Source organism: Sparus aurata, chromosome 12, assembly GCF_900880675.1.
Source record: "Sparus aurata chromosome 12, fSpaAur1.1, whole genome shotgun sequence".
NCBI classification, from domain to species: Eukaryota; Metazoa; Chordata; class Actinopteri; order Spariformes; family Sparidae; genus Sparus; species Sparus aurata.
The window spans coordinates 19,158,707-19,180,308 of NC_044198.1; the positions used below are offsets into that span (position 1 = coordinate 19,158,707).

The window sequence follows — 21,602 nt, forward strand, 5'->3', positions numbered from 1 at the left end:
TAATCAGGGAAATGTTTTGGAATAGTTTAAAGTAAAAGTCCAACTTTCCCCCTTGCCTCACTTTATTATTACTTATGCATGAAAATAAAAGCAGGACTGATTTTGTTTTTCACTATTCTCTAAGCAGACAACTGCATCAATATTTGGTTTCCTCCTGAATACAAAAATTACTAATACAAAATTACTAATTTCTTCATAAACAATATGGCCTGTTGTTAAAATACTGTTTTTATCTGTTGCTTTTTCAAGATTGAGCAGTGAGCCTTCGTATCTGTAGAAAAAAACAACCGTTGCTTATATCCGGATTAAAACGGTGATCTGACTGGACACCACTGGGTCACTGCTACTCTTGATCTGGACCTAGGGCGTCAGTCTCTAAAATCCTGGCTACAGCCCTGCCTGGACCTGTCTAGAAGTATTAGCTTTATCGTATTAATGCACTAATGTACTACTTATGTTGACAACGTGACACTTATTTTTGTAACTGTAATCATGTTGTGATTTCACTCCATAACTTAAAACACATTTCTTTGTCCATTGTGTGAAAAGTGACGCAAAATAATGAAAAACATATTGATGTGAACTGAGAGCATTTTACTCAGATGAACTGGATTTTATTCTATTATCGTTTTTAGATAATGCACACCCCTTTGAATTTATTTCAGCCACATCAACTGAGCAGTCAAAGGGTATTTATTTGTACTATTCTTGGGTATCTAAAAACACTGTTTCACAGTTGTGATGCAACAGAAGACCAAATGTTGACTTTGTGATGCAAGTCAGTAGGCTATTTTAAAACCACTCTGATGGCACTGAAGGGCATCACATCACTATGATAATGTCCTCAGTCGATTCGCAAACGTTGTACACTGCAATACACATGCAATTGTAAGAATTATGTGCTAATTTGTCGCCAGGGGGCGCAGCTCATTGATTGATAGAGATGTTAGGCGGGACTTCCGGTGAAAACAAACCCAAAGCCACTTCATGCACAATCTCTGAAATATAACACCTCCTTTTATAGTCCTTGGCAGAATAATATAGACATGTTGCAGGTAGAAACTGCGCAACAAGTAACACCTGTGGGGTCTGCACATGCGCAGGACGCAGGGTACTGGTTCTTCAAATATAGGCCAGAATGGCATGTTCAGTACTGTGCCACTAGATGGTGATACTGTGCCACACTGGTATTAGTCAACCTCCATTTATCTCCTGCAAAATAAAAATGAGAAAGAAATGAAATAACCAACCTGACAAGAGTGTACACACAGCACCATTATTGTAGGTTAATAATTAAGCTTAAATAAAAAAAGATCTATTAATGATCCGAGGAAAGTTGGATAGGAAACTTTCCTGATGGAGGGAAGAAGTACAAAGATCTTTTACTTAAGTAAAAGTACAAATACCACAGTGTAGAAAGACTCTGTTACAAGTAAATCCACGCATTCAAAATGTTATTTTAAGTAGTATTTAAGTATAGACATAACTGACATCTAAATATACTCACAATACCAAACAAATAGGCTAAGTATTCATCAAGGAGAACAACCCATTTCTGATGCATTTATAACATGTAAATCACATAAAAGTTGCAGCTGGTTAAAGGTGGAGCTGATTGTGACTAATACAGACTGACTTAATCTATAATACATATTTACTTGTTTATTGTTGTATTGATCTGAATCTGAGTGTGTATAAACATACAGGCTATTGAAAGTATTTTTAATGATCATCCATAACATTTGCTGTGCATCAAGATTCTTGAATTAAAAAGTAAAACAGAGAGTAAGCTTCTATTTTGAACCCCTCAGTTGAGTACTTTTGTATTGTGGCCCTGACCTCTGAGTCTCGTGGTGTCAATCCTGTCCCGTACCAGTCGACACACACACACCACGCACACTCCCCTCTTGACTGATCTCAGACCAGCGCCGGCCCCTTCCAGTGTTGTGAGTGATTGTGGTCTGCCTTGTAGCATGGATACACCAGCTAGGGACGCTAAATATATCCAACTGGTGTGTCTGAGGGGCTCAGGCATGAAGATCATATACTTACACTGGAAATCTACACCTAACTCTTTTACTTTCTCATCTATTGTGTGTGTGTGTGTGTGTGTGTGTGTGTGTGTCTGCCTCCCTGTCACATTTATATGCTGGCCGTTTATCTGGTAGTTTTATCTAAAGCAGTATTCAAATGAGCTTCACTGTCTGGTTTCTGTCTGTCAGTCTGTTCCTCTTCTTCTAACGGCCACAATTCAAGTGTTAAAATGTCATTATTTTGCTGAGTGACAGTAAATGAACCACCGATGAGTGTGCAGACAAACAAGAAAAGATTTATCGTTTGAAAATCAGATTAAGAACATAAAATATGTCTTTAAAAATGCAGATCTGCCTAAGTGGCAACAAATCATTTTAGTGCCAGTATGACGTTTGGGTTTCAGCACACATTCCTCTGTCACCTGTTTTCTCTTAGCAGCACATGTCACGGAGTGAGTGAAGATAAACCCAGCTGCTTTTCGTATTCATTTCAGGCAGCACTTACCGTCCCCTTTTAACTTCAGCCAGCCCTCAACTCTAAGCTCTCGAATCACCAGGGGCTGATATGAAAATAAACAATTTGTAGTATAGCCGATGATGCCTGGGAGTGTTAGCATATTTACGGATACAGCCTAATTCCTCCTTGTTGAAGCAAAAAGGACGTTATAGATTTACCGCAGCTCAACAGGTAAAACTCTTGACAATTATTATTCAGTCAACCCACAAAGCAGCCACAGAGGTAGACTGCGACGCCATTCTATCTACTACCCGCAGCAATCTGTCTTTACTCAAAGATGGTATTGTATTCGGCCCTGCAGTGCCATGGAAAGCCCCTCTCCCTCCTCCTCTGTCCTGCACAATGAGACAAGGGTCAGTCTGTCTTTCCTCCACTGTGTTTTTGATTCACTCCTCCTTTAGGAAAATGTTGTGCAAACTTTGACCTCCAACAGTGACCTTTTTAAACTCCCTGGCCCGACCTACAGAGCCCCCTCAGCCAACGGTTTAAGGTAACCAACTCTTCACCAGGGTCGTAGCTAGCTGCCACAGAGGACATGGAGGTCATGTTGTCGGTCATATTTTTGGAAATCTGTATGGTTTAATGATACTACAGGGAGTTTGATGCTGATTTGATAGTTGCTAAAAACTAAAATTACTTAAATGATGACATGAACATGATTAAATTGAATAAAAAGGATTTTGTTTTCTTCCCCAGATTAAATAGATAATATTCACCCGGCAGCCCCTTTCCCCTCAGGCCAGGAAAAATACAAGAATAATGTTATACTGCTCTCGTATAAACATGGAAAATATCACAAATTATAATTTCACTACTTCCTGATTGATCGGCAATTGGCCACTGTTTGATTACATCCAGTGTTTTTCACTTCAAGGCTTAAATAAATGTCAGGAGGATGTGCGTTGATATTTTTAAATCAAATTTATGCCTTTCCCTATTTTATTGTGTAAGAACAGTGATTTTATCTAGGAAGTATGTTAGCTGTTGTCTAATGGAAGCTAATGATCAATTATGTTGCTGTAACCTACCTTAAAAAGAGGAAAAGATGACGTTTTTCCACTCTTCATTGTATCTTCAGTGGCAAAAAAATAAAAATAAAATCAGAAAATGGTTAAATGATAACAGGATTTAACTTTTACAGGATTTTTGACCTGGATCAAAGCAGCATGATGTTTGAGTAAAATGGCCACCACGTGATTATGGTCTAAACCTGTAAAGAGTGATAGGGCGTGGACAGTGATTAAGGGAGAAAATAAAACTATAATTGAACATACATTTTAAAAAAAAAAGTTGCTGACTCTATTGTTTTTATACATCTCTGACAGTAGCTACTGTTAGCTTGTTAGCTAAATTAGCGATGCAGCTAGCCCAGCGTTTACACTAGATGCTGGGAGATTTTTATTAAGGTCCTGGTAATTGATTAATTATTTCAACTCTGTATTGATTAGTTATTTAATTAAAAGTTAAACGGCTCATTGACTTATCAAGGAAACCATCTACAAATGAATGCCTCTGTTGCAATTGGCTAATTGATTAATTGTCAACTGTCAAATTAATCCCCACAGATTTTCCAGGCCTGGGGCTAGCTGGTTAGCATGCTAACGTCAGTTGATATCTCAACTGAACAGGACGTATAAAGGTCTTTGACTAACTTAAGTAACAGTTCAGTTCAGTTTTGTATTCACATTCTGCTGATAACATCTGAATGTTTGAGTTTGAATGTTCTGAATTCGTAGCAGTTCTTCCACGACCACAGACTTCCTTACCACCACCTCCTCCTCCACCACCTCCCCCTCCACCCCGCTGCACCCTCCCCCTGACTGTTGATATCGCAGCCCGGAGAGGTTTGAATCCAGTCGGCCGCCATGCTGAGCTGAGAGAGACGGAGCGACACACTTAACTTTGTCACGCTTGCTGCCTCTGCTGCTGCACCCAGACTCATCTCCGTACGCACCGGGGACAAGGAGGAAACACTTCCCCAAGGTGAGTTGCATTACACACTTTCACTTCTTGGCGGGGTTAAACTACTTTTAAAAAGTAAAAAGCCGGGACGTTTTCTCTCGTTATATTCAGCCCGCTGGTCCGTATTCATGCGCGCTGTCGCGGACTTAAAGCTCAGCTGCACTTGTTGCACTGTAGCCGAAACCCCCAACTGAGCCAAAAAAGAGGAAAATAGTCAAAAACATCTCGTTATAAATCAACTTTTTTGGAGCTGTTTTTAGGTTTTGACGTCGTATTAAACGTATGATTGACTTCCCAGCGGTGTTTCAAAAAGCGAAAATGCGTGGAGAAATGCGTAAAGATGCTAGCAGAGGATTTGTCGCAGTCAACTGTCCTTGAAGCGCAAAATAACTGCTGAATATAATATTACGTGTCCAGCAGCCGAGCACGCATACACACACAAATCTTTTTAAAGATTAAACTCCCCTTGCACTTTCCAAAATGCCATTCTGGCACCCAGAGGTCATCCGGGGGTTTCTACCCCTTGGCATGCATAAATCAAGGGGTGCTCTCTTCTCTGCAGCAACAAAAGACTTGTTTTATTGGCAGCACAGGAACACATATCCAAACCGAGCACGGTTTATATGAAAAGTGGTTGAAGCATCCAGAAGAGAAATACCTGCAGAATTCGCAGTTCTGCTTCTCAAGATGTTTTTTGTTGTTGTTGTTGGTGGTAGTTCTTGTGCCCAGACAGGAGGAGGGCAGGCGGCCCTGTGCAGCTGGGGCTCATCAGTGGATGCTCATAAACCTTTCACCTGCTTGCATGTCTAGTCTTTAGCCGGTGTGGAGATGTGGTGCACTGGAGGGAGTAACAAGAAGTTATAGAGCTGCTCTCTGTCCTGCTATTTGCCCTCTGGCCTGGCTAACTGAAGTCCCGTGTCTCTGACTGACTGTCTTGGCTCTTCGCAGTATAATTCAAATTTACACATTCATCGCTGTGACCTTCCTCTTGGCCCACTTCAACCCTAACATCAAGTACAGAATTTGGAGCCACCAAAAGGGTAGAGAGAGGCCATCGCAAGTCCCAATTCTTCAGAGGATTTGCTTCAGATTAGAGCTGAAAGTATGAATTAGTTGATCAACAAAGAAATTAACCTGTGTATATTCTGAAGCAAACTTTCAAGCAAAAAACACCAGATGTTGGACGGTTCCAGCTTCTCAAATGTGAAGAGTTGCTGCTTTTCCTTGTCTTAACTGAATATTGTGGGCCTTTGGACTGTTGGTCAGCTGCGTTTCACTTATATTTCATTATAGTAAACTAAAGCTTGGCTGCAGCGAACAATTATTTTCATGAATCTCCCATCAGTCAATGGAGCATTTGGTCTATAAAAGGTTAGATAACAGAGAAATATGGCCATTATGATTTTGATAGTTTTGTCCAAACAACCTTTTTAAACCCAGATGTTTTTTTTTATCTGTGATAGAAGGCAGAGAAAGCAGAAAATATCCACATCTGAGAAGCTGGATTTTATGTATTTTTGCTATGAAAACAACTATAAACGTGCATTTTCTGTTGTTTTGACTGATATCGCGATTGTGAAATCCACCATTATTAGGAACTATAATTTTTCCATTAAAACTCAAAATCATGACGATGAGACATGTGTTGGTGTCTGCATTGATCACACATGTTCTCTTACATTGGAGAAAAAGATTTGTCGGCCAAAAGTCCCCACTGACGACTTGAGATGTTTTGTTTTGTCGAGCCCACGGTCAAGACCCATCATCTTAGAAGCTGAAACCATTGTTTGTGTAGCACTTCTTCAATTTGTGATGACCATGTTCCTTAAATGTTTCATTGATCAAATGGCTCATTTCATTCTCAAGAAAGTAATCTACAGCAATAGAGCTGAAACGTTTTAATGATGAGTTGTCAGCTATGACATCAACCGCCAACAATTTGGATAATCAATGAATCAGTTTGAGTAGTTTAAGGGAATGACAGTAAACTGAAAGTGTTTGGGTTGTGGACAAAGCAAGGCATTTGAGGACGGCCTCTTTTGTTTTCGGAAATACTGACATTTTTCACCATTGTCTTGCATTAGAAGACCAAACAACTAACTGATTAATCAAGAAAATAATGAGCCAATCAAACAACACTGAATAAAAAATATCGTTAGCTGCAGTTGTATACCGGATAAACATAGGAATTTGAGAAATTGCAGCATTCGTCTTTCCCACAGGCTCATAGGAAGTGCATGAATGAATGAATGAATGAATGAATGAATGAATGAAAGTCTGTGAAGAAACGCCCCCTGTGTTATTTAAAGGCTTGGTTTACATTGCACAGGCTCTGTGGAATTTTAGACCATGCCAGCTATTTAGTCTGTCCCTAAATACAGCTGTTGTGTTTTCTAAATCAGTTTTCCGCAGCTTCGTTAGTGACATTACCCTCCGTGCCTCCTCCCAGCATCTCACCAAAATGCATTAGCTGTGACATCCCTTCCCTCGCGGCCTCAATAAGTAATTCTTCTGCCTCATCGAGTTTGATTCCACAGGTCCTCTGCTGGGTCATATCAGGCATGAGGGCAGCCGCCCGGATCTTGTCAATATGATAGGCTGACTGGCGCTTCAGTGGCAACCCGGGCAAGCCAGAATCATGTCAGCCAGACCCCTCAGGGGGGGCCTGGAGAACTGGCCAGAACAGGATATTGCAGTGTGATCATTCACCGGCAGCAGACAAATCATTAAACCAGTGGCTGCTTGTTGCTGAGAGGCACAGGCATTTTTTTTCTGTCTGTCAGTCTGACTTTGCCTCTGGTTACTTGTGTGTGTGTGTGTGACTTATAAGGTTGTCGCTCGATCTTGTAGCTTTTTGAGTTGACATTGGAATGAAGGGTATAATGGTTCACTTTGTATGAACGTAGTTGGGAAGCAGTGCTAAATCTTTATTTATTAATCTCTTTCTCAGCTGTGATCAACATTACTTTTTTTTAAGAATTTGACATAAATTCATATTGTTCTGTTTGTGCATTTTACTTTCCCCTACCTGCTTTTTAATAAGGGATTTAGAGCTGCTATGATTAGTTGATCAAAAGAAAATTGATAATTTTAAGCAAAAATGTCCAACAATTGCTAGATTCAGCTTCCTAGATTAAATGGTTTTGCTGTTTTTCTATGTCATTAAAGATTGTAAATTAAGAGTCTTAGGGTTTTTTGGACTCTTGGTTGAACTAAACAAGCAATTCAAAGACGCCTCTTGTGCTCTTGGAGATTTTTTCGATAAGCCGAGTTTTGGGGCATTTTATGGATTAAATGATTAGTCTATTAAATATGAAAATAAACATTAGTTGCAGCCCTGGAAGAACTCTTAGCACACATGACGCTGTTCCCATTTTAGGAAAGCAAATTAGTCTATTTTTGACATGTTTATCTGTATTTGATTAGTTCAAATTTTAAGAGACGCACAGGGTTGTCTCTATGTTGCTCCTTTTCCCACATTCATTGGAAGCACAGGATTCACATGTGCTAAATGAAATTACGCAGAACGCTCTTGCTTGTTAATGACAACAACACACAAGCACGCAAGCCTGTTTGACAAGTCCCTTTTTATCGATAATCAATTTACAATGGATGGAAAATGCGGAATCTGGTGAGGCTGAAAGAGAGCTTTATTTGAAACTTGAACTTTGTGCAGAAATGGCACGTTTTGGATGACGGGGGTTATTTACTTGGATGCCTTGTTTAGGTTTCCGCACAAACCTTGGCTGGTTGTCAAATTCCTTTCTTGTAAAAAAAAAAAGTTGGAAATTGGTTCCTACTGGAGCGTATCCAGGTTTGCATATAGGAGCTGGCACGCTGCGTTTGTGTGTCACTCTTTAAATTCGAATGCAATGATTCGTCCACCTCAAAGGAGACCCCCCGCTTAAAGAGATGTCACGTTTCTTCACATGCCTACAGAGAGCGACTGTCAGGTAATTGAATGAACTCTTAATGGGTTAGAGGGCGACCATTCATGAGCCTTCAGAGGCTTTCTTCTCCTCCCCTCTGCTAGGTTCGGTCGTCAGTCAGCTCCTCTGGTAGAAAAGGGCTGAAATGCCTGCAAATGGTCCGAGCTGTATCACTCTGCCTCCTGCTGTGGAGGTCACTGTAAAAGGTGCTATGTCTTTGACACGTCCCATCCCTCATTGTTCTCTCTAGCTCATTAGCAATCTAATTATCAGGATGTTTCAGGCAGCTGAGTCAGCAAACAAGAATCTTACTTTAAAATCATACGTACTGCATTCTTAAAGACGAGCCCAAGACCTTTCATAGGAACGTATTGAACGTCATGGTTTGAGGAAACGATGTAGGCGAGTTTGATGTATGACCTGCAGCAGCCTCATTGTTGTGGTCCTGCAGGAGTTAAAGGGTAGAGGTCAGGGGCCAGTCTGTAGCGCTCTGATGTTGAGGTGTGCTGGGCTGGCTCTGTGGACCAGACATCTGGGGCAGCCCCCCACGTCCTTTTGAGACACAGACACAAACCTCCCCACCCTGCCACACCCAAGTACCACAACACCCCTCAGGCTGGAATAATTTCCTATTGGCAATGAAAGAAGCATCTGGCTCTGTATCAGCAGCAGACAGTAGCATGTGTGCAGGCACTTTATGTGTGCTTGTGTGTTACTGGCTATGCATAATGCAGTGCCGCATTCCAGAGATGGCTCAGCAAAATTGTCTCATGAGTGAACAGAGGTTGAGGTTGAGGATGAGTAAATAGCCTACTGGATGTTAAGCTTGGTTTCCAGTTTGTCGTTTGGTAGGTTGGGTAACAACAAAGGTGAAGAACAGTCCACACCCTGCATAGTTCAGTCTCTTTAATGTTTCTCATTGGCATAAAGTAGTTGTTTTCTTAGTGCCTATGGCAAAGAAGCCTTTTATTTGTTTGATGCCTTTTTTATTTGTTTGATGCCGGTAATTGTATTGCTTAGAACTGCACAGGAAATCCCAAGATGCTGCACCCATAGCCCTGAGTGATTTTTGCTGGGAGTGCAGGAAGCTTACTGATGCATCGCTGCAGAGCTATTGACAGCCTACTTGATGTTTTGAAAAGGTTCTCGGGCGTTGTGTGGCTGAGAGCAGGGAGCTGGAAGGGAATGGAGCGGGAAGCTAGCCTACATACAGTACATTCTGTTACTGCGGAGGATATCTCTGTGTGACACAGCTGAATGGAGAAGGTGCTCTCTGGCTTTGTGCAACTTTTATCTTTAACGAAGCGGCCCAAAGATGATATGCTCGGTATGATTTGTTTATAGGTGAAAGTTTTGCATAGAGACGACAGAAACTTTATTTGCCATCAGCAGATATTAATCAGATGTGTCTTATCAGCTTGTTGTCGCTCCCTTTGTTTTGTGTTTGCATAGGGAGAAACGGCCTCAACATCAATGAACCATTGCCTGAGGATGCAAACTGTCTTTATAGTTGGACTGTGTGTATGTGTTGCGAGTTTATTAGGCACGCAGGGCTCCTGGACAACAAAGTGAATGTAAACTCTCTATCTTTATCATCATCTGTAATTGTAAGCTAAAACTATTAGCATTCAAAGTCTGTTTACCTCTATATTTTATTCCACTGAAATACTTCAGTCCATTTATTTACTGTAAACTTGCTGTGTTGTCAGCTTAAACTGAAGTTCACAGTTTAACACTTCATGTTTAGTTGAACAGATACTCTATAACTATAACTCTATAACTTATGTTAGTTTTATTAGCTCCGTGAGCTCCTTAAGCCCAAAAAAACAGCTGCTATCAGCCAGCAAGCTCTCCTCCTGCCAATTTCAACATGGATTTGATGTTCACAATGCAGCATCAGAGAAAAAATAGGGGGCCTCCTTTGTCGACAGTTAGTTTAAGGTGTATTTTCTGATTTGAACTTGTCATATTTTCTGTAATAGTAATTATGGTAACAAGCTCAAGAAACCACGCTCCGTTTTAGCTGTGCTCTGTTCAGTTTGTCATTTGCTAAGCAATAGTTACATATACATATAAAACCCCCTTTCATTTGGAAAGTGTCCCAGGGGAAGATTTCTGTTTGACCTGAACACATTTATCGTCTCCAGGACGACGGGACGGTGTTGGTCTCTAACCCTGTAGGCAAAGCTAGATAGAACTAATGCAGTCTATTGCAACAGTCCTGCAATAAATCATGACTTTATGAAGATTAAAATGTTCCATTTCACTTGATACTCTTTAAGGGAAGTGCTGAAAGAGGATCTATTATTTATTCATTGATATAAATGGTTCAAATATATTATCTGAAACATCTCTCAGTCTGATGTATAACCACAAACTATAGCCCCAAAATAACCATTCAGTTATTAATACACCACTCAAAAACAGTTTAAACAAAAATGTAATCTTACAAATTTCTTTGAAGGTAGGATTTACTGCAGGACTCCTGTATTAGACTGTGTTGGTTTTAGGTAGGTGTTCCTAATGAACTTGCAACTGGGTGTCCATCACTGAGGGCTAAATACAGTGCTGAGAGAGGGCAGCAGCTGGACCTGCAGTCCCCTTTCACTCCTTAAAGGAGAGGGAAAAAAAAATGTCCCCACAACAATAGACACACTCCCACAGATGCACATACACACTACCCTAACCTCAACCCCCTCCCCCTCACCAGCCACCCCAAATTCCCCCTCCCCCTCCTCAGCAATTGTGTACATTGACGCTTTCCAAAGGCGCGATCTCCGCGCTGTCGCTCCCCACTGGCGAGCGGCGTTTGACTGCTGCGACAGGGGAAAGGCAACCCCAGCTGTTTTGTTAGACACTCAGATTGAGACAGTCTGCACACTGACATGCATTCAAGTAAAGCTAGCCTTTAGGGCAAGCACCATCTCTCCACCCTTTGCAGCTCCTCTGCTTTTTTTTCTTAGTGTTTATCGTGCAAGATAGAGAGAGACTGAAGGAGGGATAGAGAGAGAGAGGGGGAGAGAGAGAGAGAGAGAGAGAGAGAAGGAGCATGACAGGGGAGCAGAAGAGGGAGGAGGTGACAGACTAGTCGTGCTAGATGATCATATTCTATTTTTTTTTTCATCCGTCATGCAAAACGGTGGTGACTTCCCCGGTAATAACAGTTTGACTGAGCTGGGTTGGAAGAGCGTCTCTTTTCAGCGTTTCTCTCCCTCAACCTGCAGGATCTTCCCACTCACACAGATTATGGTAAGATCCACGTTGCAAACAGCTTGTGCGGAGTGTGTTGACTGCTGGCATCTGACAATGTCAACACCTATTTCCTCTGCAGCGGCAATCAGATATGTGTTCATGTTTACTGAGTGCAGTGGAGAGAAGTCTCCAGTATGGTGCATGCTATTTTTACCCAAATCTCATCTGGGAGGTAAATAATTCAGTGTTTTCATGATGCAGTGAGTGGGACTCTGCTGTGTCTGTATTTGAGGAAACACCCACACTTAGATTAGCTGCTTTTTGCTTCACGTTTGCTGCATGAGCAAAGATTTTAAATGTTTTAAAGAGGAGAAAAGAGAGTTTTTTAAAAAAAATTGTTTTATCTAATTGTTGACTGTATTGTTTTTGGCAAAGCCAGGAAGACATTGTATGGATTTAGTCAATTTGCCCCAACTCATTTTTGTCTCATCAGTTAGTGTTTGGAGTGCAGTGTGATGAGGCTCACGACTCCTGATTAATTGAATCAACAATCCAGCTTACGGAGAAGCAAATTTATTGTGGGCATATTGAATTTTTTGCTTAGATCTTGCAGTTTAAACACTTCCATGGTCCAATTTCTTTCATGGCAGCAATAGATCTGAACTGTTATTTTTACATATGTAACTGTGTCTTGAGACTGCTGTTATATAAAACTGCACTTGGCTGCAGAACAGACAGATCAGACTGTCTGCATCAACCAGACATCTGCAACTCCACATTTTCCTTTTTGCACAAAGCCACGCTGTCTTTGTCTTCTGTCAACATTAAGGACACAGCCATCTTGTTTTAATAAACTTTATTGGAATCACATCACCAAACAGGGATTCAGTGCTTGCATCTAGTGTGACCAGCCACGTCAAGGCTGGTCAATTCATTCATAAGATGCAAGCGTAAGGGTTGCAGGTTTTGGCTGTGGTGCTGAAGTACTTAACATCGGTCTTGATCTCAAGACTGGTCTCAACCACTTTCTGAAGCTCTAGGTCTTGGAATCAACAGCATTTGTATTCGGTCTTGTCTTCGTCTCAGACAAAGAGGACTCTGCAATATATTTCAAGCCCAGTCAAGACCACAACTGCAGGGATATCACCAGTCAACCAGAAAACCCAATGCTTGGTCTCGGTCTTAACTTGTTCCTGATAGACTCTGGTCTTGCTCACGACTCGGTCTTGTCCTGCCTTGGTCTTGATTTGACTTGGTCTCAGCCTGTCAAAGTCTTGGTCTCGATACACTCTGGTTTTGGCTCTGCAGAAACAAATACAAGATGAATACAATCACACAATGTCTGTGTAGCTTTAGATGTGGGAAAGGTTTATCTTGCCCTGGCTGGCTGTCGTAAGGTCCTCAAATCTTTTGAGAGGGGAGGGAGTTGCATGGCTCTTCTAGCTTGGCCATTTTCCTTGACTATCCTAGACATTGCTCTCCCTAACTGGGCATTTAAACAATCAGAAAACAATGCTTGGTTTGCTTGTGTTTGAGCGTTGGCCCTCAGGTAGATGAAAGCAGGCTTGCATGTCTGTTGAAGTGCTATCGCTCCACTTCAAAGAGCACAGTTATTCAGGCCCTGGGTAGGTCTACATTTCTGCCGTGCACTGGTAGAAAACCCCCATCTGTTGTCTTTCACATGACCTCTTTTAAACCCCCAGCTGCAGATTTCTTGAAGCACAGTTCGACTGCTCTTTATTGCTTGCTGCATTGGGTATTGCGTTGAAGGCCACCATCCAGGCACTGTATGATTGTTTGCGTGAGAAGGCAGGAGTTTAATTTAGGGTTTTGGGGAAGGAAAATACTACATACATCATCACTACAGCATGCATGAGGCATTTTTCATATGAAGCTCTCAGACTTGGGTGGATTCCCACATCGTGCAAAAGCACAGACTAGACAGATGAATTTATGGTGCTTCTTGTGTCTTTGTACATTTTCGAATTTGGCAGATCCATTCAAATCTCTCCGATTCATAAACATTTCTTTGCTGGTAACTGCTTGAGTTTTTCCTGTTTTTTGAGAATATTTCCCATAAACACAGCAGCTGATAGACGAGAGGAAATGGAACTAAATTGATTACTGCAGATTACATGGGCGTATACAGCTAAAGTGTGCTGACAGACAGACACATGAGGTGCTATTAGACGGGGAAAAAGAAAGCGACAGACTCACAGGTATAAAATGTACCTGAGCATCAGTTCTAATCAGTCAGGGGTGATGTCATGTGAAAAAGTTGAAAAGAAATGGTGAAAATGAGGCACGTCAGCCTGCTGAGCCAACGTCCCCACACAGACGGACTGCCGCTGGCTGGCTCTGAGGCAGCTGTCTGTCTGTCTGGGTTTGGGGCTGATACGATTGGGTGGGGTTGAGACCCTACCTCCACTGCTCTGTCTCCCTGATAGCAATAAAAGCATTAGGTCTTCTTTGGTTAATCAGTCTTTTTTTTAGATAAAACATATGATTTTAAAAGCTTTCCCTTTCTGCTTTGGATCTGCTATGTATACTTTGTGAAATGGTATCTAACATTTATCTGCTTATAGAACCTAAATCCCACTCTGGCAGGTCACAATCTGTCTAACGACCGCGTGTTAACGCATAACCCGGTATAATCTATGGACCTAATGTGCCGCTATCGTAATCGTTTAAAGGCAGATGAGTGGAAGAGCTAATGCCAGGTTTAGAGGTTGCTCATCAGGCAGCAGGACACGGGATGTGCCACATCTCATCGCCTCATTAAAATTTCAAAATCAGAATGCTGGCAGGGAACATCTGCTGATTTATGTGCATCCCCAAATATGCATAATTAGCAGAGGTGTGTGTTTGTACAAATTTGTCACACCCTGTTGATAATTAGGAATATTTATGATCTTTTATATGCAAATATGATGCTGGACAATAACCAGCCGCTCTCATCCAGAATTGTCATCATTGTGTCTTAGTCACACAATGCAATCTTCATCTGTGATTGGATTTGTACTGTCTGCCTGCTACCCAGAGGATTCCTCTATTTATGCTGGCTGGCTGGCTGGCTGGCTGGCTGGTTGGCTGCCGTGGTAACTATGGTGACAGTATCCCCCAGAAAGTTGGGAGAGAGCAGGGCTTTGCTAGGCTAATTGTGAGCAAGTGAAGCATGTCTGCAAAGTTAGCTGTGTAGTCTAAGCCTGGCGATGGCCTGCTCAGTGCATTTCTTTGTCCACAGTGATTGACATGACTCGGTAGCCATCACAATAGAAGTGATCTTCTCTGACCAGTAGTATTTGTTTCCTATAATGGAGCACTGAACCATACATGTTGTACAAAAGTATCAGACATTATTAATAATAAGAAAAGCTTTTTTGGGACTAGATCCTCATTTCAAATGCATATTATTTTTTGCATAAATTACCAGTATTTATCAGCATACTTTCCATATTTCTTTGTAGGAATGTTTGTTTGGAAGTGGACTGTATTATTTAGACCTGGATACAACGTCTCCGTTTAACCTTTTTCTTCCAATTTTGCTTGTTGGCCACTTGCAGTAATGCAGTGAGAAATTCCTCTCGGCCTCGAAACCGTTATCTCCATAGAGCATCGGCATAAAAGAGACGTCTTTAAAACTGTTGACAGGATGCCTTGAACTGCAATCAAGGTCAGTTATGACTCTTTTTGTTGTATGAGTATGCTACCATGACATTTTTTTGAAGGCAAAGGTGGGAATGCCTCCAAGACTTTCCTCAAGCAAGCTAATCCGTCATTTAGATTAATAAAATGAACATCTTCGGATTTTAGACGAACTGTTGGTCAAATAAAACATGCCCTTTGAATACATCACCTCAGGCTATGACAGACATTTCTCATTATTTTCCGACATTTTAAAGCCCCCAATTAATTGATGATACAAATGGCTGTCAGCTGTTGCCTCATGTTACAATGAAGGCCTTTACCATATGTTTTTATTATTAATGGTTACTAGAGGTGGATATGGCAGTGTAACTCACGATACGGTATGACTTGAAGTACGTTGCCCTTCATGTTGCCGTTTCTCTCTCTCTCTTGTAGTTTGGTACTTTGACATTCACCCCTGGGCCTCTCCCTCAACCATTTCCAACTGTGTGAAGACGAGTGAAAAGAAGTTTTAATGAATCAGTATTCGCTAGCCGACGCCATGACCGACAAGTAAGTGGATTATCTTTTTTTTTTCAAAAGTGTGTTTGTGTGTGTTTGTGTAAAGAGCCCACTGTACTCTGGCCTTTTGTTTAGTATGAAGTAAGAAGATGATGTTGTCTCTTGTGATTACACTTCTCTTGCTCTGCACAAGATTGTCTCCTGGAAGTGTTTGTGTGAGTGTGTTTCAGTACAGGACTGGAGGAGGGTCGGGGGGCTCTGATGGCACAGAGAGAAGTGTGTTGTGTTAGGGGGGTGGGGTATAAAGACAGTCTGTTTTGCCCCTGAAGACGTGTGTCATTTGCATCAAGGCTGATTTGCATTCTCGCTCACTGTGCTGGTATGTTGCCGCTGCTGTTGGTTGGGCTTTATTTCCCTGACAAAACACAGTCATTTAAAGGGTTTTGAGCCTTTGCCATACTACCATCTGTATTCTGCCCCTTTTTCTTTTCTGTTCCTCCTTCTTTATCATTTCCCTTCCCCCTTTTCATTTTGGACCCGTTCTCCATGCTCCCTATCTCTTTTCTCTTTTTGTCTCTTTTGTCAACTTTGCCTTTGTCTCCCAGTCCGGTGTGCGTTGGATTTTATCTATAGACGATGGAGAATTTGGGTGCAGTAAGCAAAATAATCTGCTGTCAGCGTTCATAATAAGCGGAATAAGTGGTACAGGCCAGTCAGCTGAAAGGGATAGGCGCAAAACAGGGTGAAGGCCAAACAAGGCCGGGCCTATTATGTGCTTGAGTTACAGAAAATTAAAGGGGCAGTTAAAAAAAAGTTCAGAAGAAACAGGTTGTTTTCAGACAGATGAATAGTTCTGGATGGATTCTTTAGTAGGCACAGGTTTCCAAGGTAGTGTTGGTAGATGAAATGAGGTTGAGCTGATTCAGCATAACTAATGCACCTGTTGAATCTTTTGAGAGGGAGAGAGAGAAAAAGGGAGGTCTGAGTCATTTAGTGTTTCTATGAAACAGTCCTCAAGGCAGCTCCTCTGGATAGCACAAGTACACTATAATGTCAGCATAAAATATATTGTGCATCTAATTGGTTAGTAGAGCTGAATAATGCTATATTTACCCAGAGGAGAATTTCTCTTGCAAATTAGAAGGTTGCACCACTTCTTCTGCAGAGCCCGACATGGAAGTTTTTAAGTGTTTTTGGAATCAAAATAAAAGGGAAAACAAGAAAAAGATGGCCTTGGAAGCCTTTTATTTTGAAAAACAAGCTGCAGCAGTATTTTTTAACAATAAGGCTCTGCTGGTCTGAGTGAAAGCAAAGTCAAGTGAAGGTTGGGGAGTTTCTAAGTAAGTGATGATGTTGTTGACAAGCTGTCCCGTCGGATGAAAGGTATCCGAGCAACCAGAAAAGGGGCGAAAAAGGGGGGAGGGCGGTAAGTTTATTGTGCGCTGGATGCTAGTCCATGTTGTAGGATGATTGTTCGTTGTCGGGGAAGAATGATAAATGTTACGCCGAAAGGAAGTGAGGGGAGAAGTTGGAGGACGTGCCCCCCGACAGTGATGGTGAACAAAGCATCCCTCGACATGGGACTACTTAAGATTCACACAAAGGCAGAAGAAGACGGCCACTTAATTTCTTTCTTACATGCACACACACTCACAAACTCCCCCCCTTTTTTTTCTCTAGCTCGCACATGAGCAAACATTTACACATAGCGGGATATCAGTGGACATTCCTCCAGATACGTGCATTCCCAGACACACGCTAGCCCGCAGACATATCGTTTACTGACATTTTCCAACAAATTGTGCACTAAAGGATCTTATGCAATCTCGACATTTGTACAGTATATGAGCTTTGCATCTGTTTTCCATGCCATCGATGTCACAGCTGATTATCCATCAGTAAATGTGCTCCTGCCTCCTCAAAAATGAACATGTTTCCACTGCAGGAGTTTGAAGTTCAGCCTCCTTTTCTAGCGGGATGCTCTGGGATGAGGAAAGTTTCTAAAGCCAGATTTGTGTCGTAGTGCTTGTAGACTGGGATTCTTTCTGTTGAAATTCAAGCCCGCATAATCCTCTTCAACATACTGCTTTGTGTGTGTGTGTGTGTGTGTGTGTGTGTGTGTGTGTGTGTGTGTGTGTGTGTGTGTCCGTGTGTGTGTGTGCGTGCGCATGTTTTGGTGCAAAAGTACAGAGTCCATGCGCGCTCCAATGAGGATTTGAATGAGCAGGAATTTCACCTACTTGTTCTGTTGTTTTTCTTTCAGAATGATTAGCACCAGGGTTCACTATATTGCATCATATTTTGAAAGTAGGACAGGAAGACAAAGCCCCCAAATGAGCAGAGCGATTGTAGTCATTTAGATTTGACACTTGCCAAGTATAACATAAGAATAACATATTATTTTGCCTTAAACACATGTCTGAAATCTCATCTCTGAATTGTCCCTCCAGTCTGTGGGGAAAAACACAAAAGCGAGAGATGTAAGAATACATTTTTCCAGCAGCCCTCAAACCATACGTTCATGTTTCAATGGTTCCATCCTCCTCCTACTCATTTCTCCTCGTTCTTCTTTGTCCTCGCTCTTCAACCGCTGTATGAATTTGTACGCTCGAATATCCTCTCTCATAGCAAACCCTATTTTCCCTCTCTTCCTCTGTCCCTCTCGTTTTTCTTCCCTCCCCCACCTGTGGTGGTGCATGCTGACAGCTCTGTCAGAGACTTGGGATGTTTATAGATGGACAGTAAGGGTGGCTGCAGTGTGTGTGTGTGTGTGTGTGTGTGTGTGTGTGTGTGTGTGTGTGTGTGTGTGTGTGTGTGTGTGTGTGTGTGTGTGTGTGTGTGTGTGTGTGTGTGTGTGTGTGTGTGTGTGTGTGTGTGTGTGTGTGTGTGTGTGTGTGTGTGTGTGTGTGTGTGTGTGTGTGTGTGTGTGTGTGTGTGGTAGGGTTTGGTTGGGGGCTTTTAATGGAATGACCACACTGTCATAGAGATGAGAGGCCTTTCCCAGCCTACTGTGTATCTGTTTGCTTTGTGTATCTGTATCAGTCAGTCCCACATGTGTGTGTATTCATGTCAGCCTCAGGGGAGGAAGGATCCAACCAAAAGCTGATTTAAGAGTGTCTCTAACTGTCACTTACACAAAACTGCAGCGTGTAGTTAGAAACCTGCTGAACGCCCAAATGTTTGGTCGGAAGTTCAAAAGACATTTGAAGTCTGGAGGCAGATATGTTTAACAGACTTTCTTCTGCAATCTGTTTATAAGTAAGTGATTGCATTTTCATAACTTTGAACCAAGCACCTGAACACAAATGTATTATTTATTTTTTTTTATGGTCTAAACCAAGATGATGAAAGCCAAACATTGACAATGGCTGGAACACTGTGGTGAAACTTATTTGTTAGTTTGGGGGAAAATAAAGATCTAACAAATCTGATCTAAGCTGATGTCTGCTGTAAGACACACAGGGTACTGAGAAAGATGGAGAAATGGAGTTGTGGAGGTCATGAGATACTGACGGAAGCTCGAGTTGGGTTCTTTTGTCAGCCCGGGGGAAAATCAGGTGTCACAGTGGAGTGAATTCAATAGCCCATCCTGTCAGTATGTTTACTATAGGCTGGATTTCTGAAGTAGGGCCTATTAATAAATTTGTTCTGGCTTGAAGAGTCTTCAAAAGGCCAGCTTTGCCCAGTCGTCATTCACGTCCACTCATCAATTAAAAAAAACCCAGACCCGTGACACTTCACTTCCTCTCTGTGCCCTTTCCAGACCACGGTGTCACCAAGGGCGGGGTTTGGGGCACCGCTGGGCCCAACACCCACTCAGGACAATTCTGAATTGAGACATTGGAAGGCGCAATGTCATTGCTGTCATTGGGATTCGTGGGTGTATGGTTTAAAACTCTGTATCAGCTGTCATGGGGTTTTGTGGGAGCCGAGGGAAGCCAAGTCAAAGTGCTTCCTAAGGATGTCGAGGGGGATGCACCCTTTGACCTTCGGCTCATCAATCTTACGCAACTGTCATCTTCTCCCAACAGTCCATTGATTCTGTCAGAGAGCGAGACGCAGGGACTCGTTGCATCGTGTATTTTTGCTTGCTTCCATACGTGCTTGTTTTCTTTGTGTATTTCTGTGTCTGAGTGAAGAAGTGCCCAGAGAGTGAGAATGTCTGAAGGAAAGACAAAGAACACAGGGTGATACATTGTGCATATTGAAGCTTTGCACTGTCTTAAGATAGCTGTACACTGCAACTATCAAGCCTGGCTCTTGACCTTGATCAGCAGGAATAACAACCATGAAACTGATCTAGAGTAATGTGCTATTATTCAGAGCCAGGGTTTGGAAAATGCTCAAAGCAACGAAATGTAGCCTCTTGGAGTGAGATGGTTGATTGTTGAGTATCATCCCCTGTCTGTCAAATACTGATGCCTTGGTTTGGCTCATCGGGCTGGACGCCAATCTAAAGCATCAATATTAGATGGACTGGTGACGAGACTCAGCAATCAACCAACTCTCCAGGAAGTTACACATTGTGGCTTTCATTTTATGTTGTTTGTTTTTTTTTTTTCAAGATTATCGACATGGTGCCAAATAATCTGATAATTTTTGGTGTGGACATTAGAAAGAATAAAATATATATGATCAAAACATCCACTGATGGCTCGACTGATATATTGGTCAGCCGAGATTTGGATATTGGCCTATCACAGATATCGAATCACTGCATCATAATGTCCAATATGAGCTGATATAAATTAGGTAATTAACAAGGAATAAGATGTCCTGACATGGATAAATATTCTCCACGACAGTCAGCACATTACAGGATACTGTGGTCACAGTTTATTAACATGACACCCGAGGACAGACGGTTAACATACAGTTCATGTTCATGCTCATCTGAAGCTTTTTTTTGTCAGGATATGATCCATTGTAAGTGACCTGCATACAGTTGTAGTCTGGTGTGTATCATTTCTGCTTAACATAATCTGATTATTCTTTATACAGTAGCAGGGGGCGTGCATTACAGTAGCTTACCCCACCAAGCAAATGCTAATGAATCTGCATATTTGGGTTGATTTGGGTGACCTGAATTCAGTTGTCTGGAAGATTTGTCTCCTTGCTGAGACAGAACAATCTGTTGCTTTGCCATCCATTCTGACAGCTTTTGTCTGTTATCTTGGGATTCAACAGACTTTTTGTTTCTTTTATTTGTTTAAAGATAAATCAAATGTTTTTCAGGAAGAAGAGATAATTGGTCATTGATTCTCTGTTAAAAAATGCTAGTAGAAAACACAAGCAGATCCACAGTCAAGCCAAAGTAAATATGTAAGTCCATGTTCTCCACTCAGACAGAGCTGGATTGTAGTGGACTGTGGGAATAAAGCTGGTGAGCTTGTGCAGGGAGAATGTATTCAGCTTTGTTGTAAAGGTTTTCATTTTGCTCAGGGAAGCAGTCTAAGGGAACAGACTGGAAAGTGTCGTGAATGGAGGCCCAACCATCTGTCACGACTGCAATAAGAAGATTTCTACTTTCTCTCCCTGTGACTTTATGAAATCTTGTTTTCAAGCACCGAAAAGAAAAGCAAAAGAATTTTTCCAGCCGACTGTTCTGTTACTGCTGGTGCAGATTATTCCCTCAAGTCTTTGTTCTTGTTTTGATTCATTAGTGATGCACGACTCCGGTGCTGACTCCGTTAAAAAAAAGGGAAAAAAAAAAGAAAAAAGATTGAGGCCCTGAAGAAAACTATTTTCTCAACCATCTTCTTTTTGAGATAGGTGTGGTCTGACAGTGAGACAGCAATTGATAAAATATATCCATTTTTG

The 21,602-nt window shown here is 41.7% G+C and overlaps 1 protein-coding gene across 7 annotated transcripts in view; it reads left to right on the top strand.

Moving 5' to 3' along the window:
• The first annotated feature begins 4,238 nt into the window (after positions 1 to 4,238).
• sema4d (sema domain, immunoglobulin domain (Ig), transmembrane domain (TM) and short cytoplasmic domain, (semaphorin) 4D) overlaps positions 4,239 to 21,602 on the top strand; it is a 47,842-nt gene continuing 30,478 nt past the window's right edge. For 2 of the 7 annotated variants that reach the window (XM_030436682.1, XM_030436679.1), the window contains exons 1-2: positions 4,239 to 4,533; positions 15,717 to 15,833. Coding sequence is in view for 5 of the 7 variants with exons in the window: in XM_030436679.1 (XP_030292539.1) it covers positions 15,796 to 15,833 (38 nt within the window). In the remaining 2 variants the exon portion in view is untranslated. Of the gene's footprint in view, positions 4,534 to 11,234; positions 11,691 to 15,716; positions 15,834 to 21,602 lie in introns of those variants that run through there. The other 5 variants (XM_030436678.1, XM_030436684.1, XM_030436680.1 and 2 more) reach the window with 3 other exon arrangements.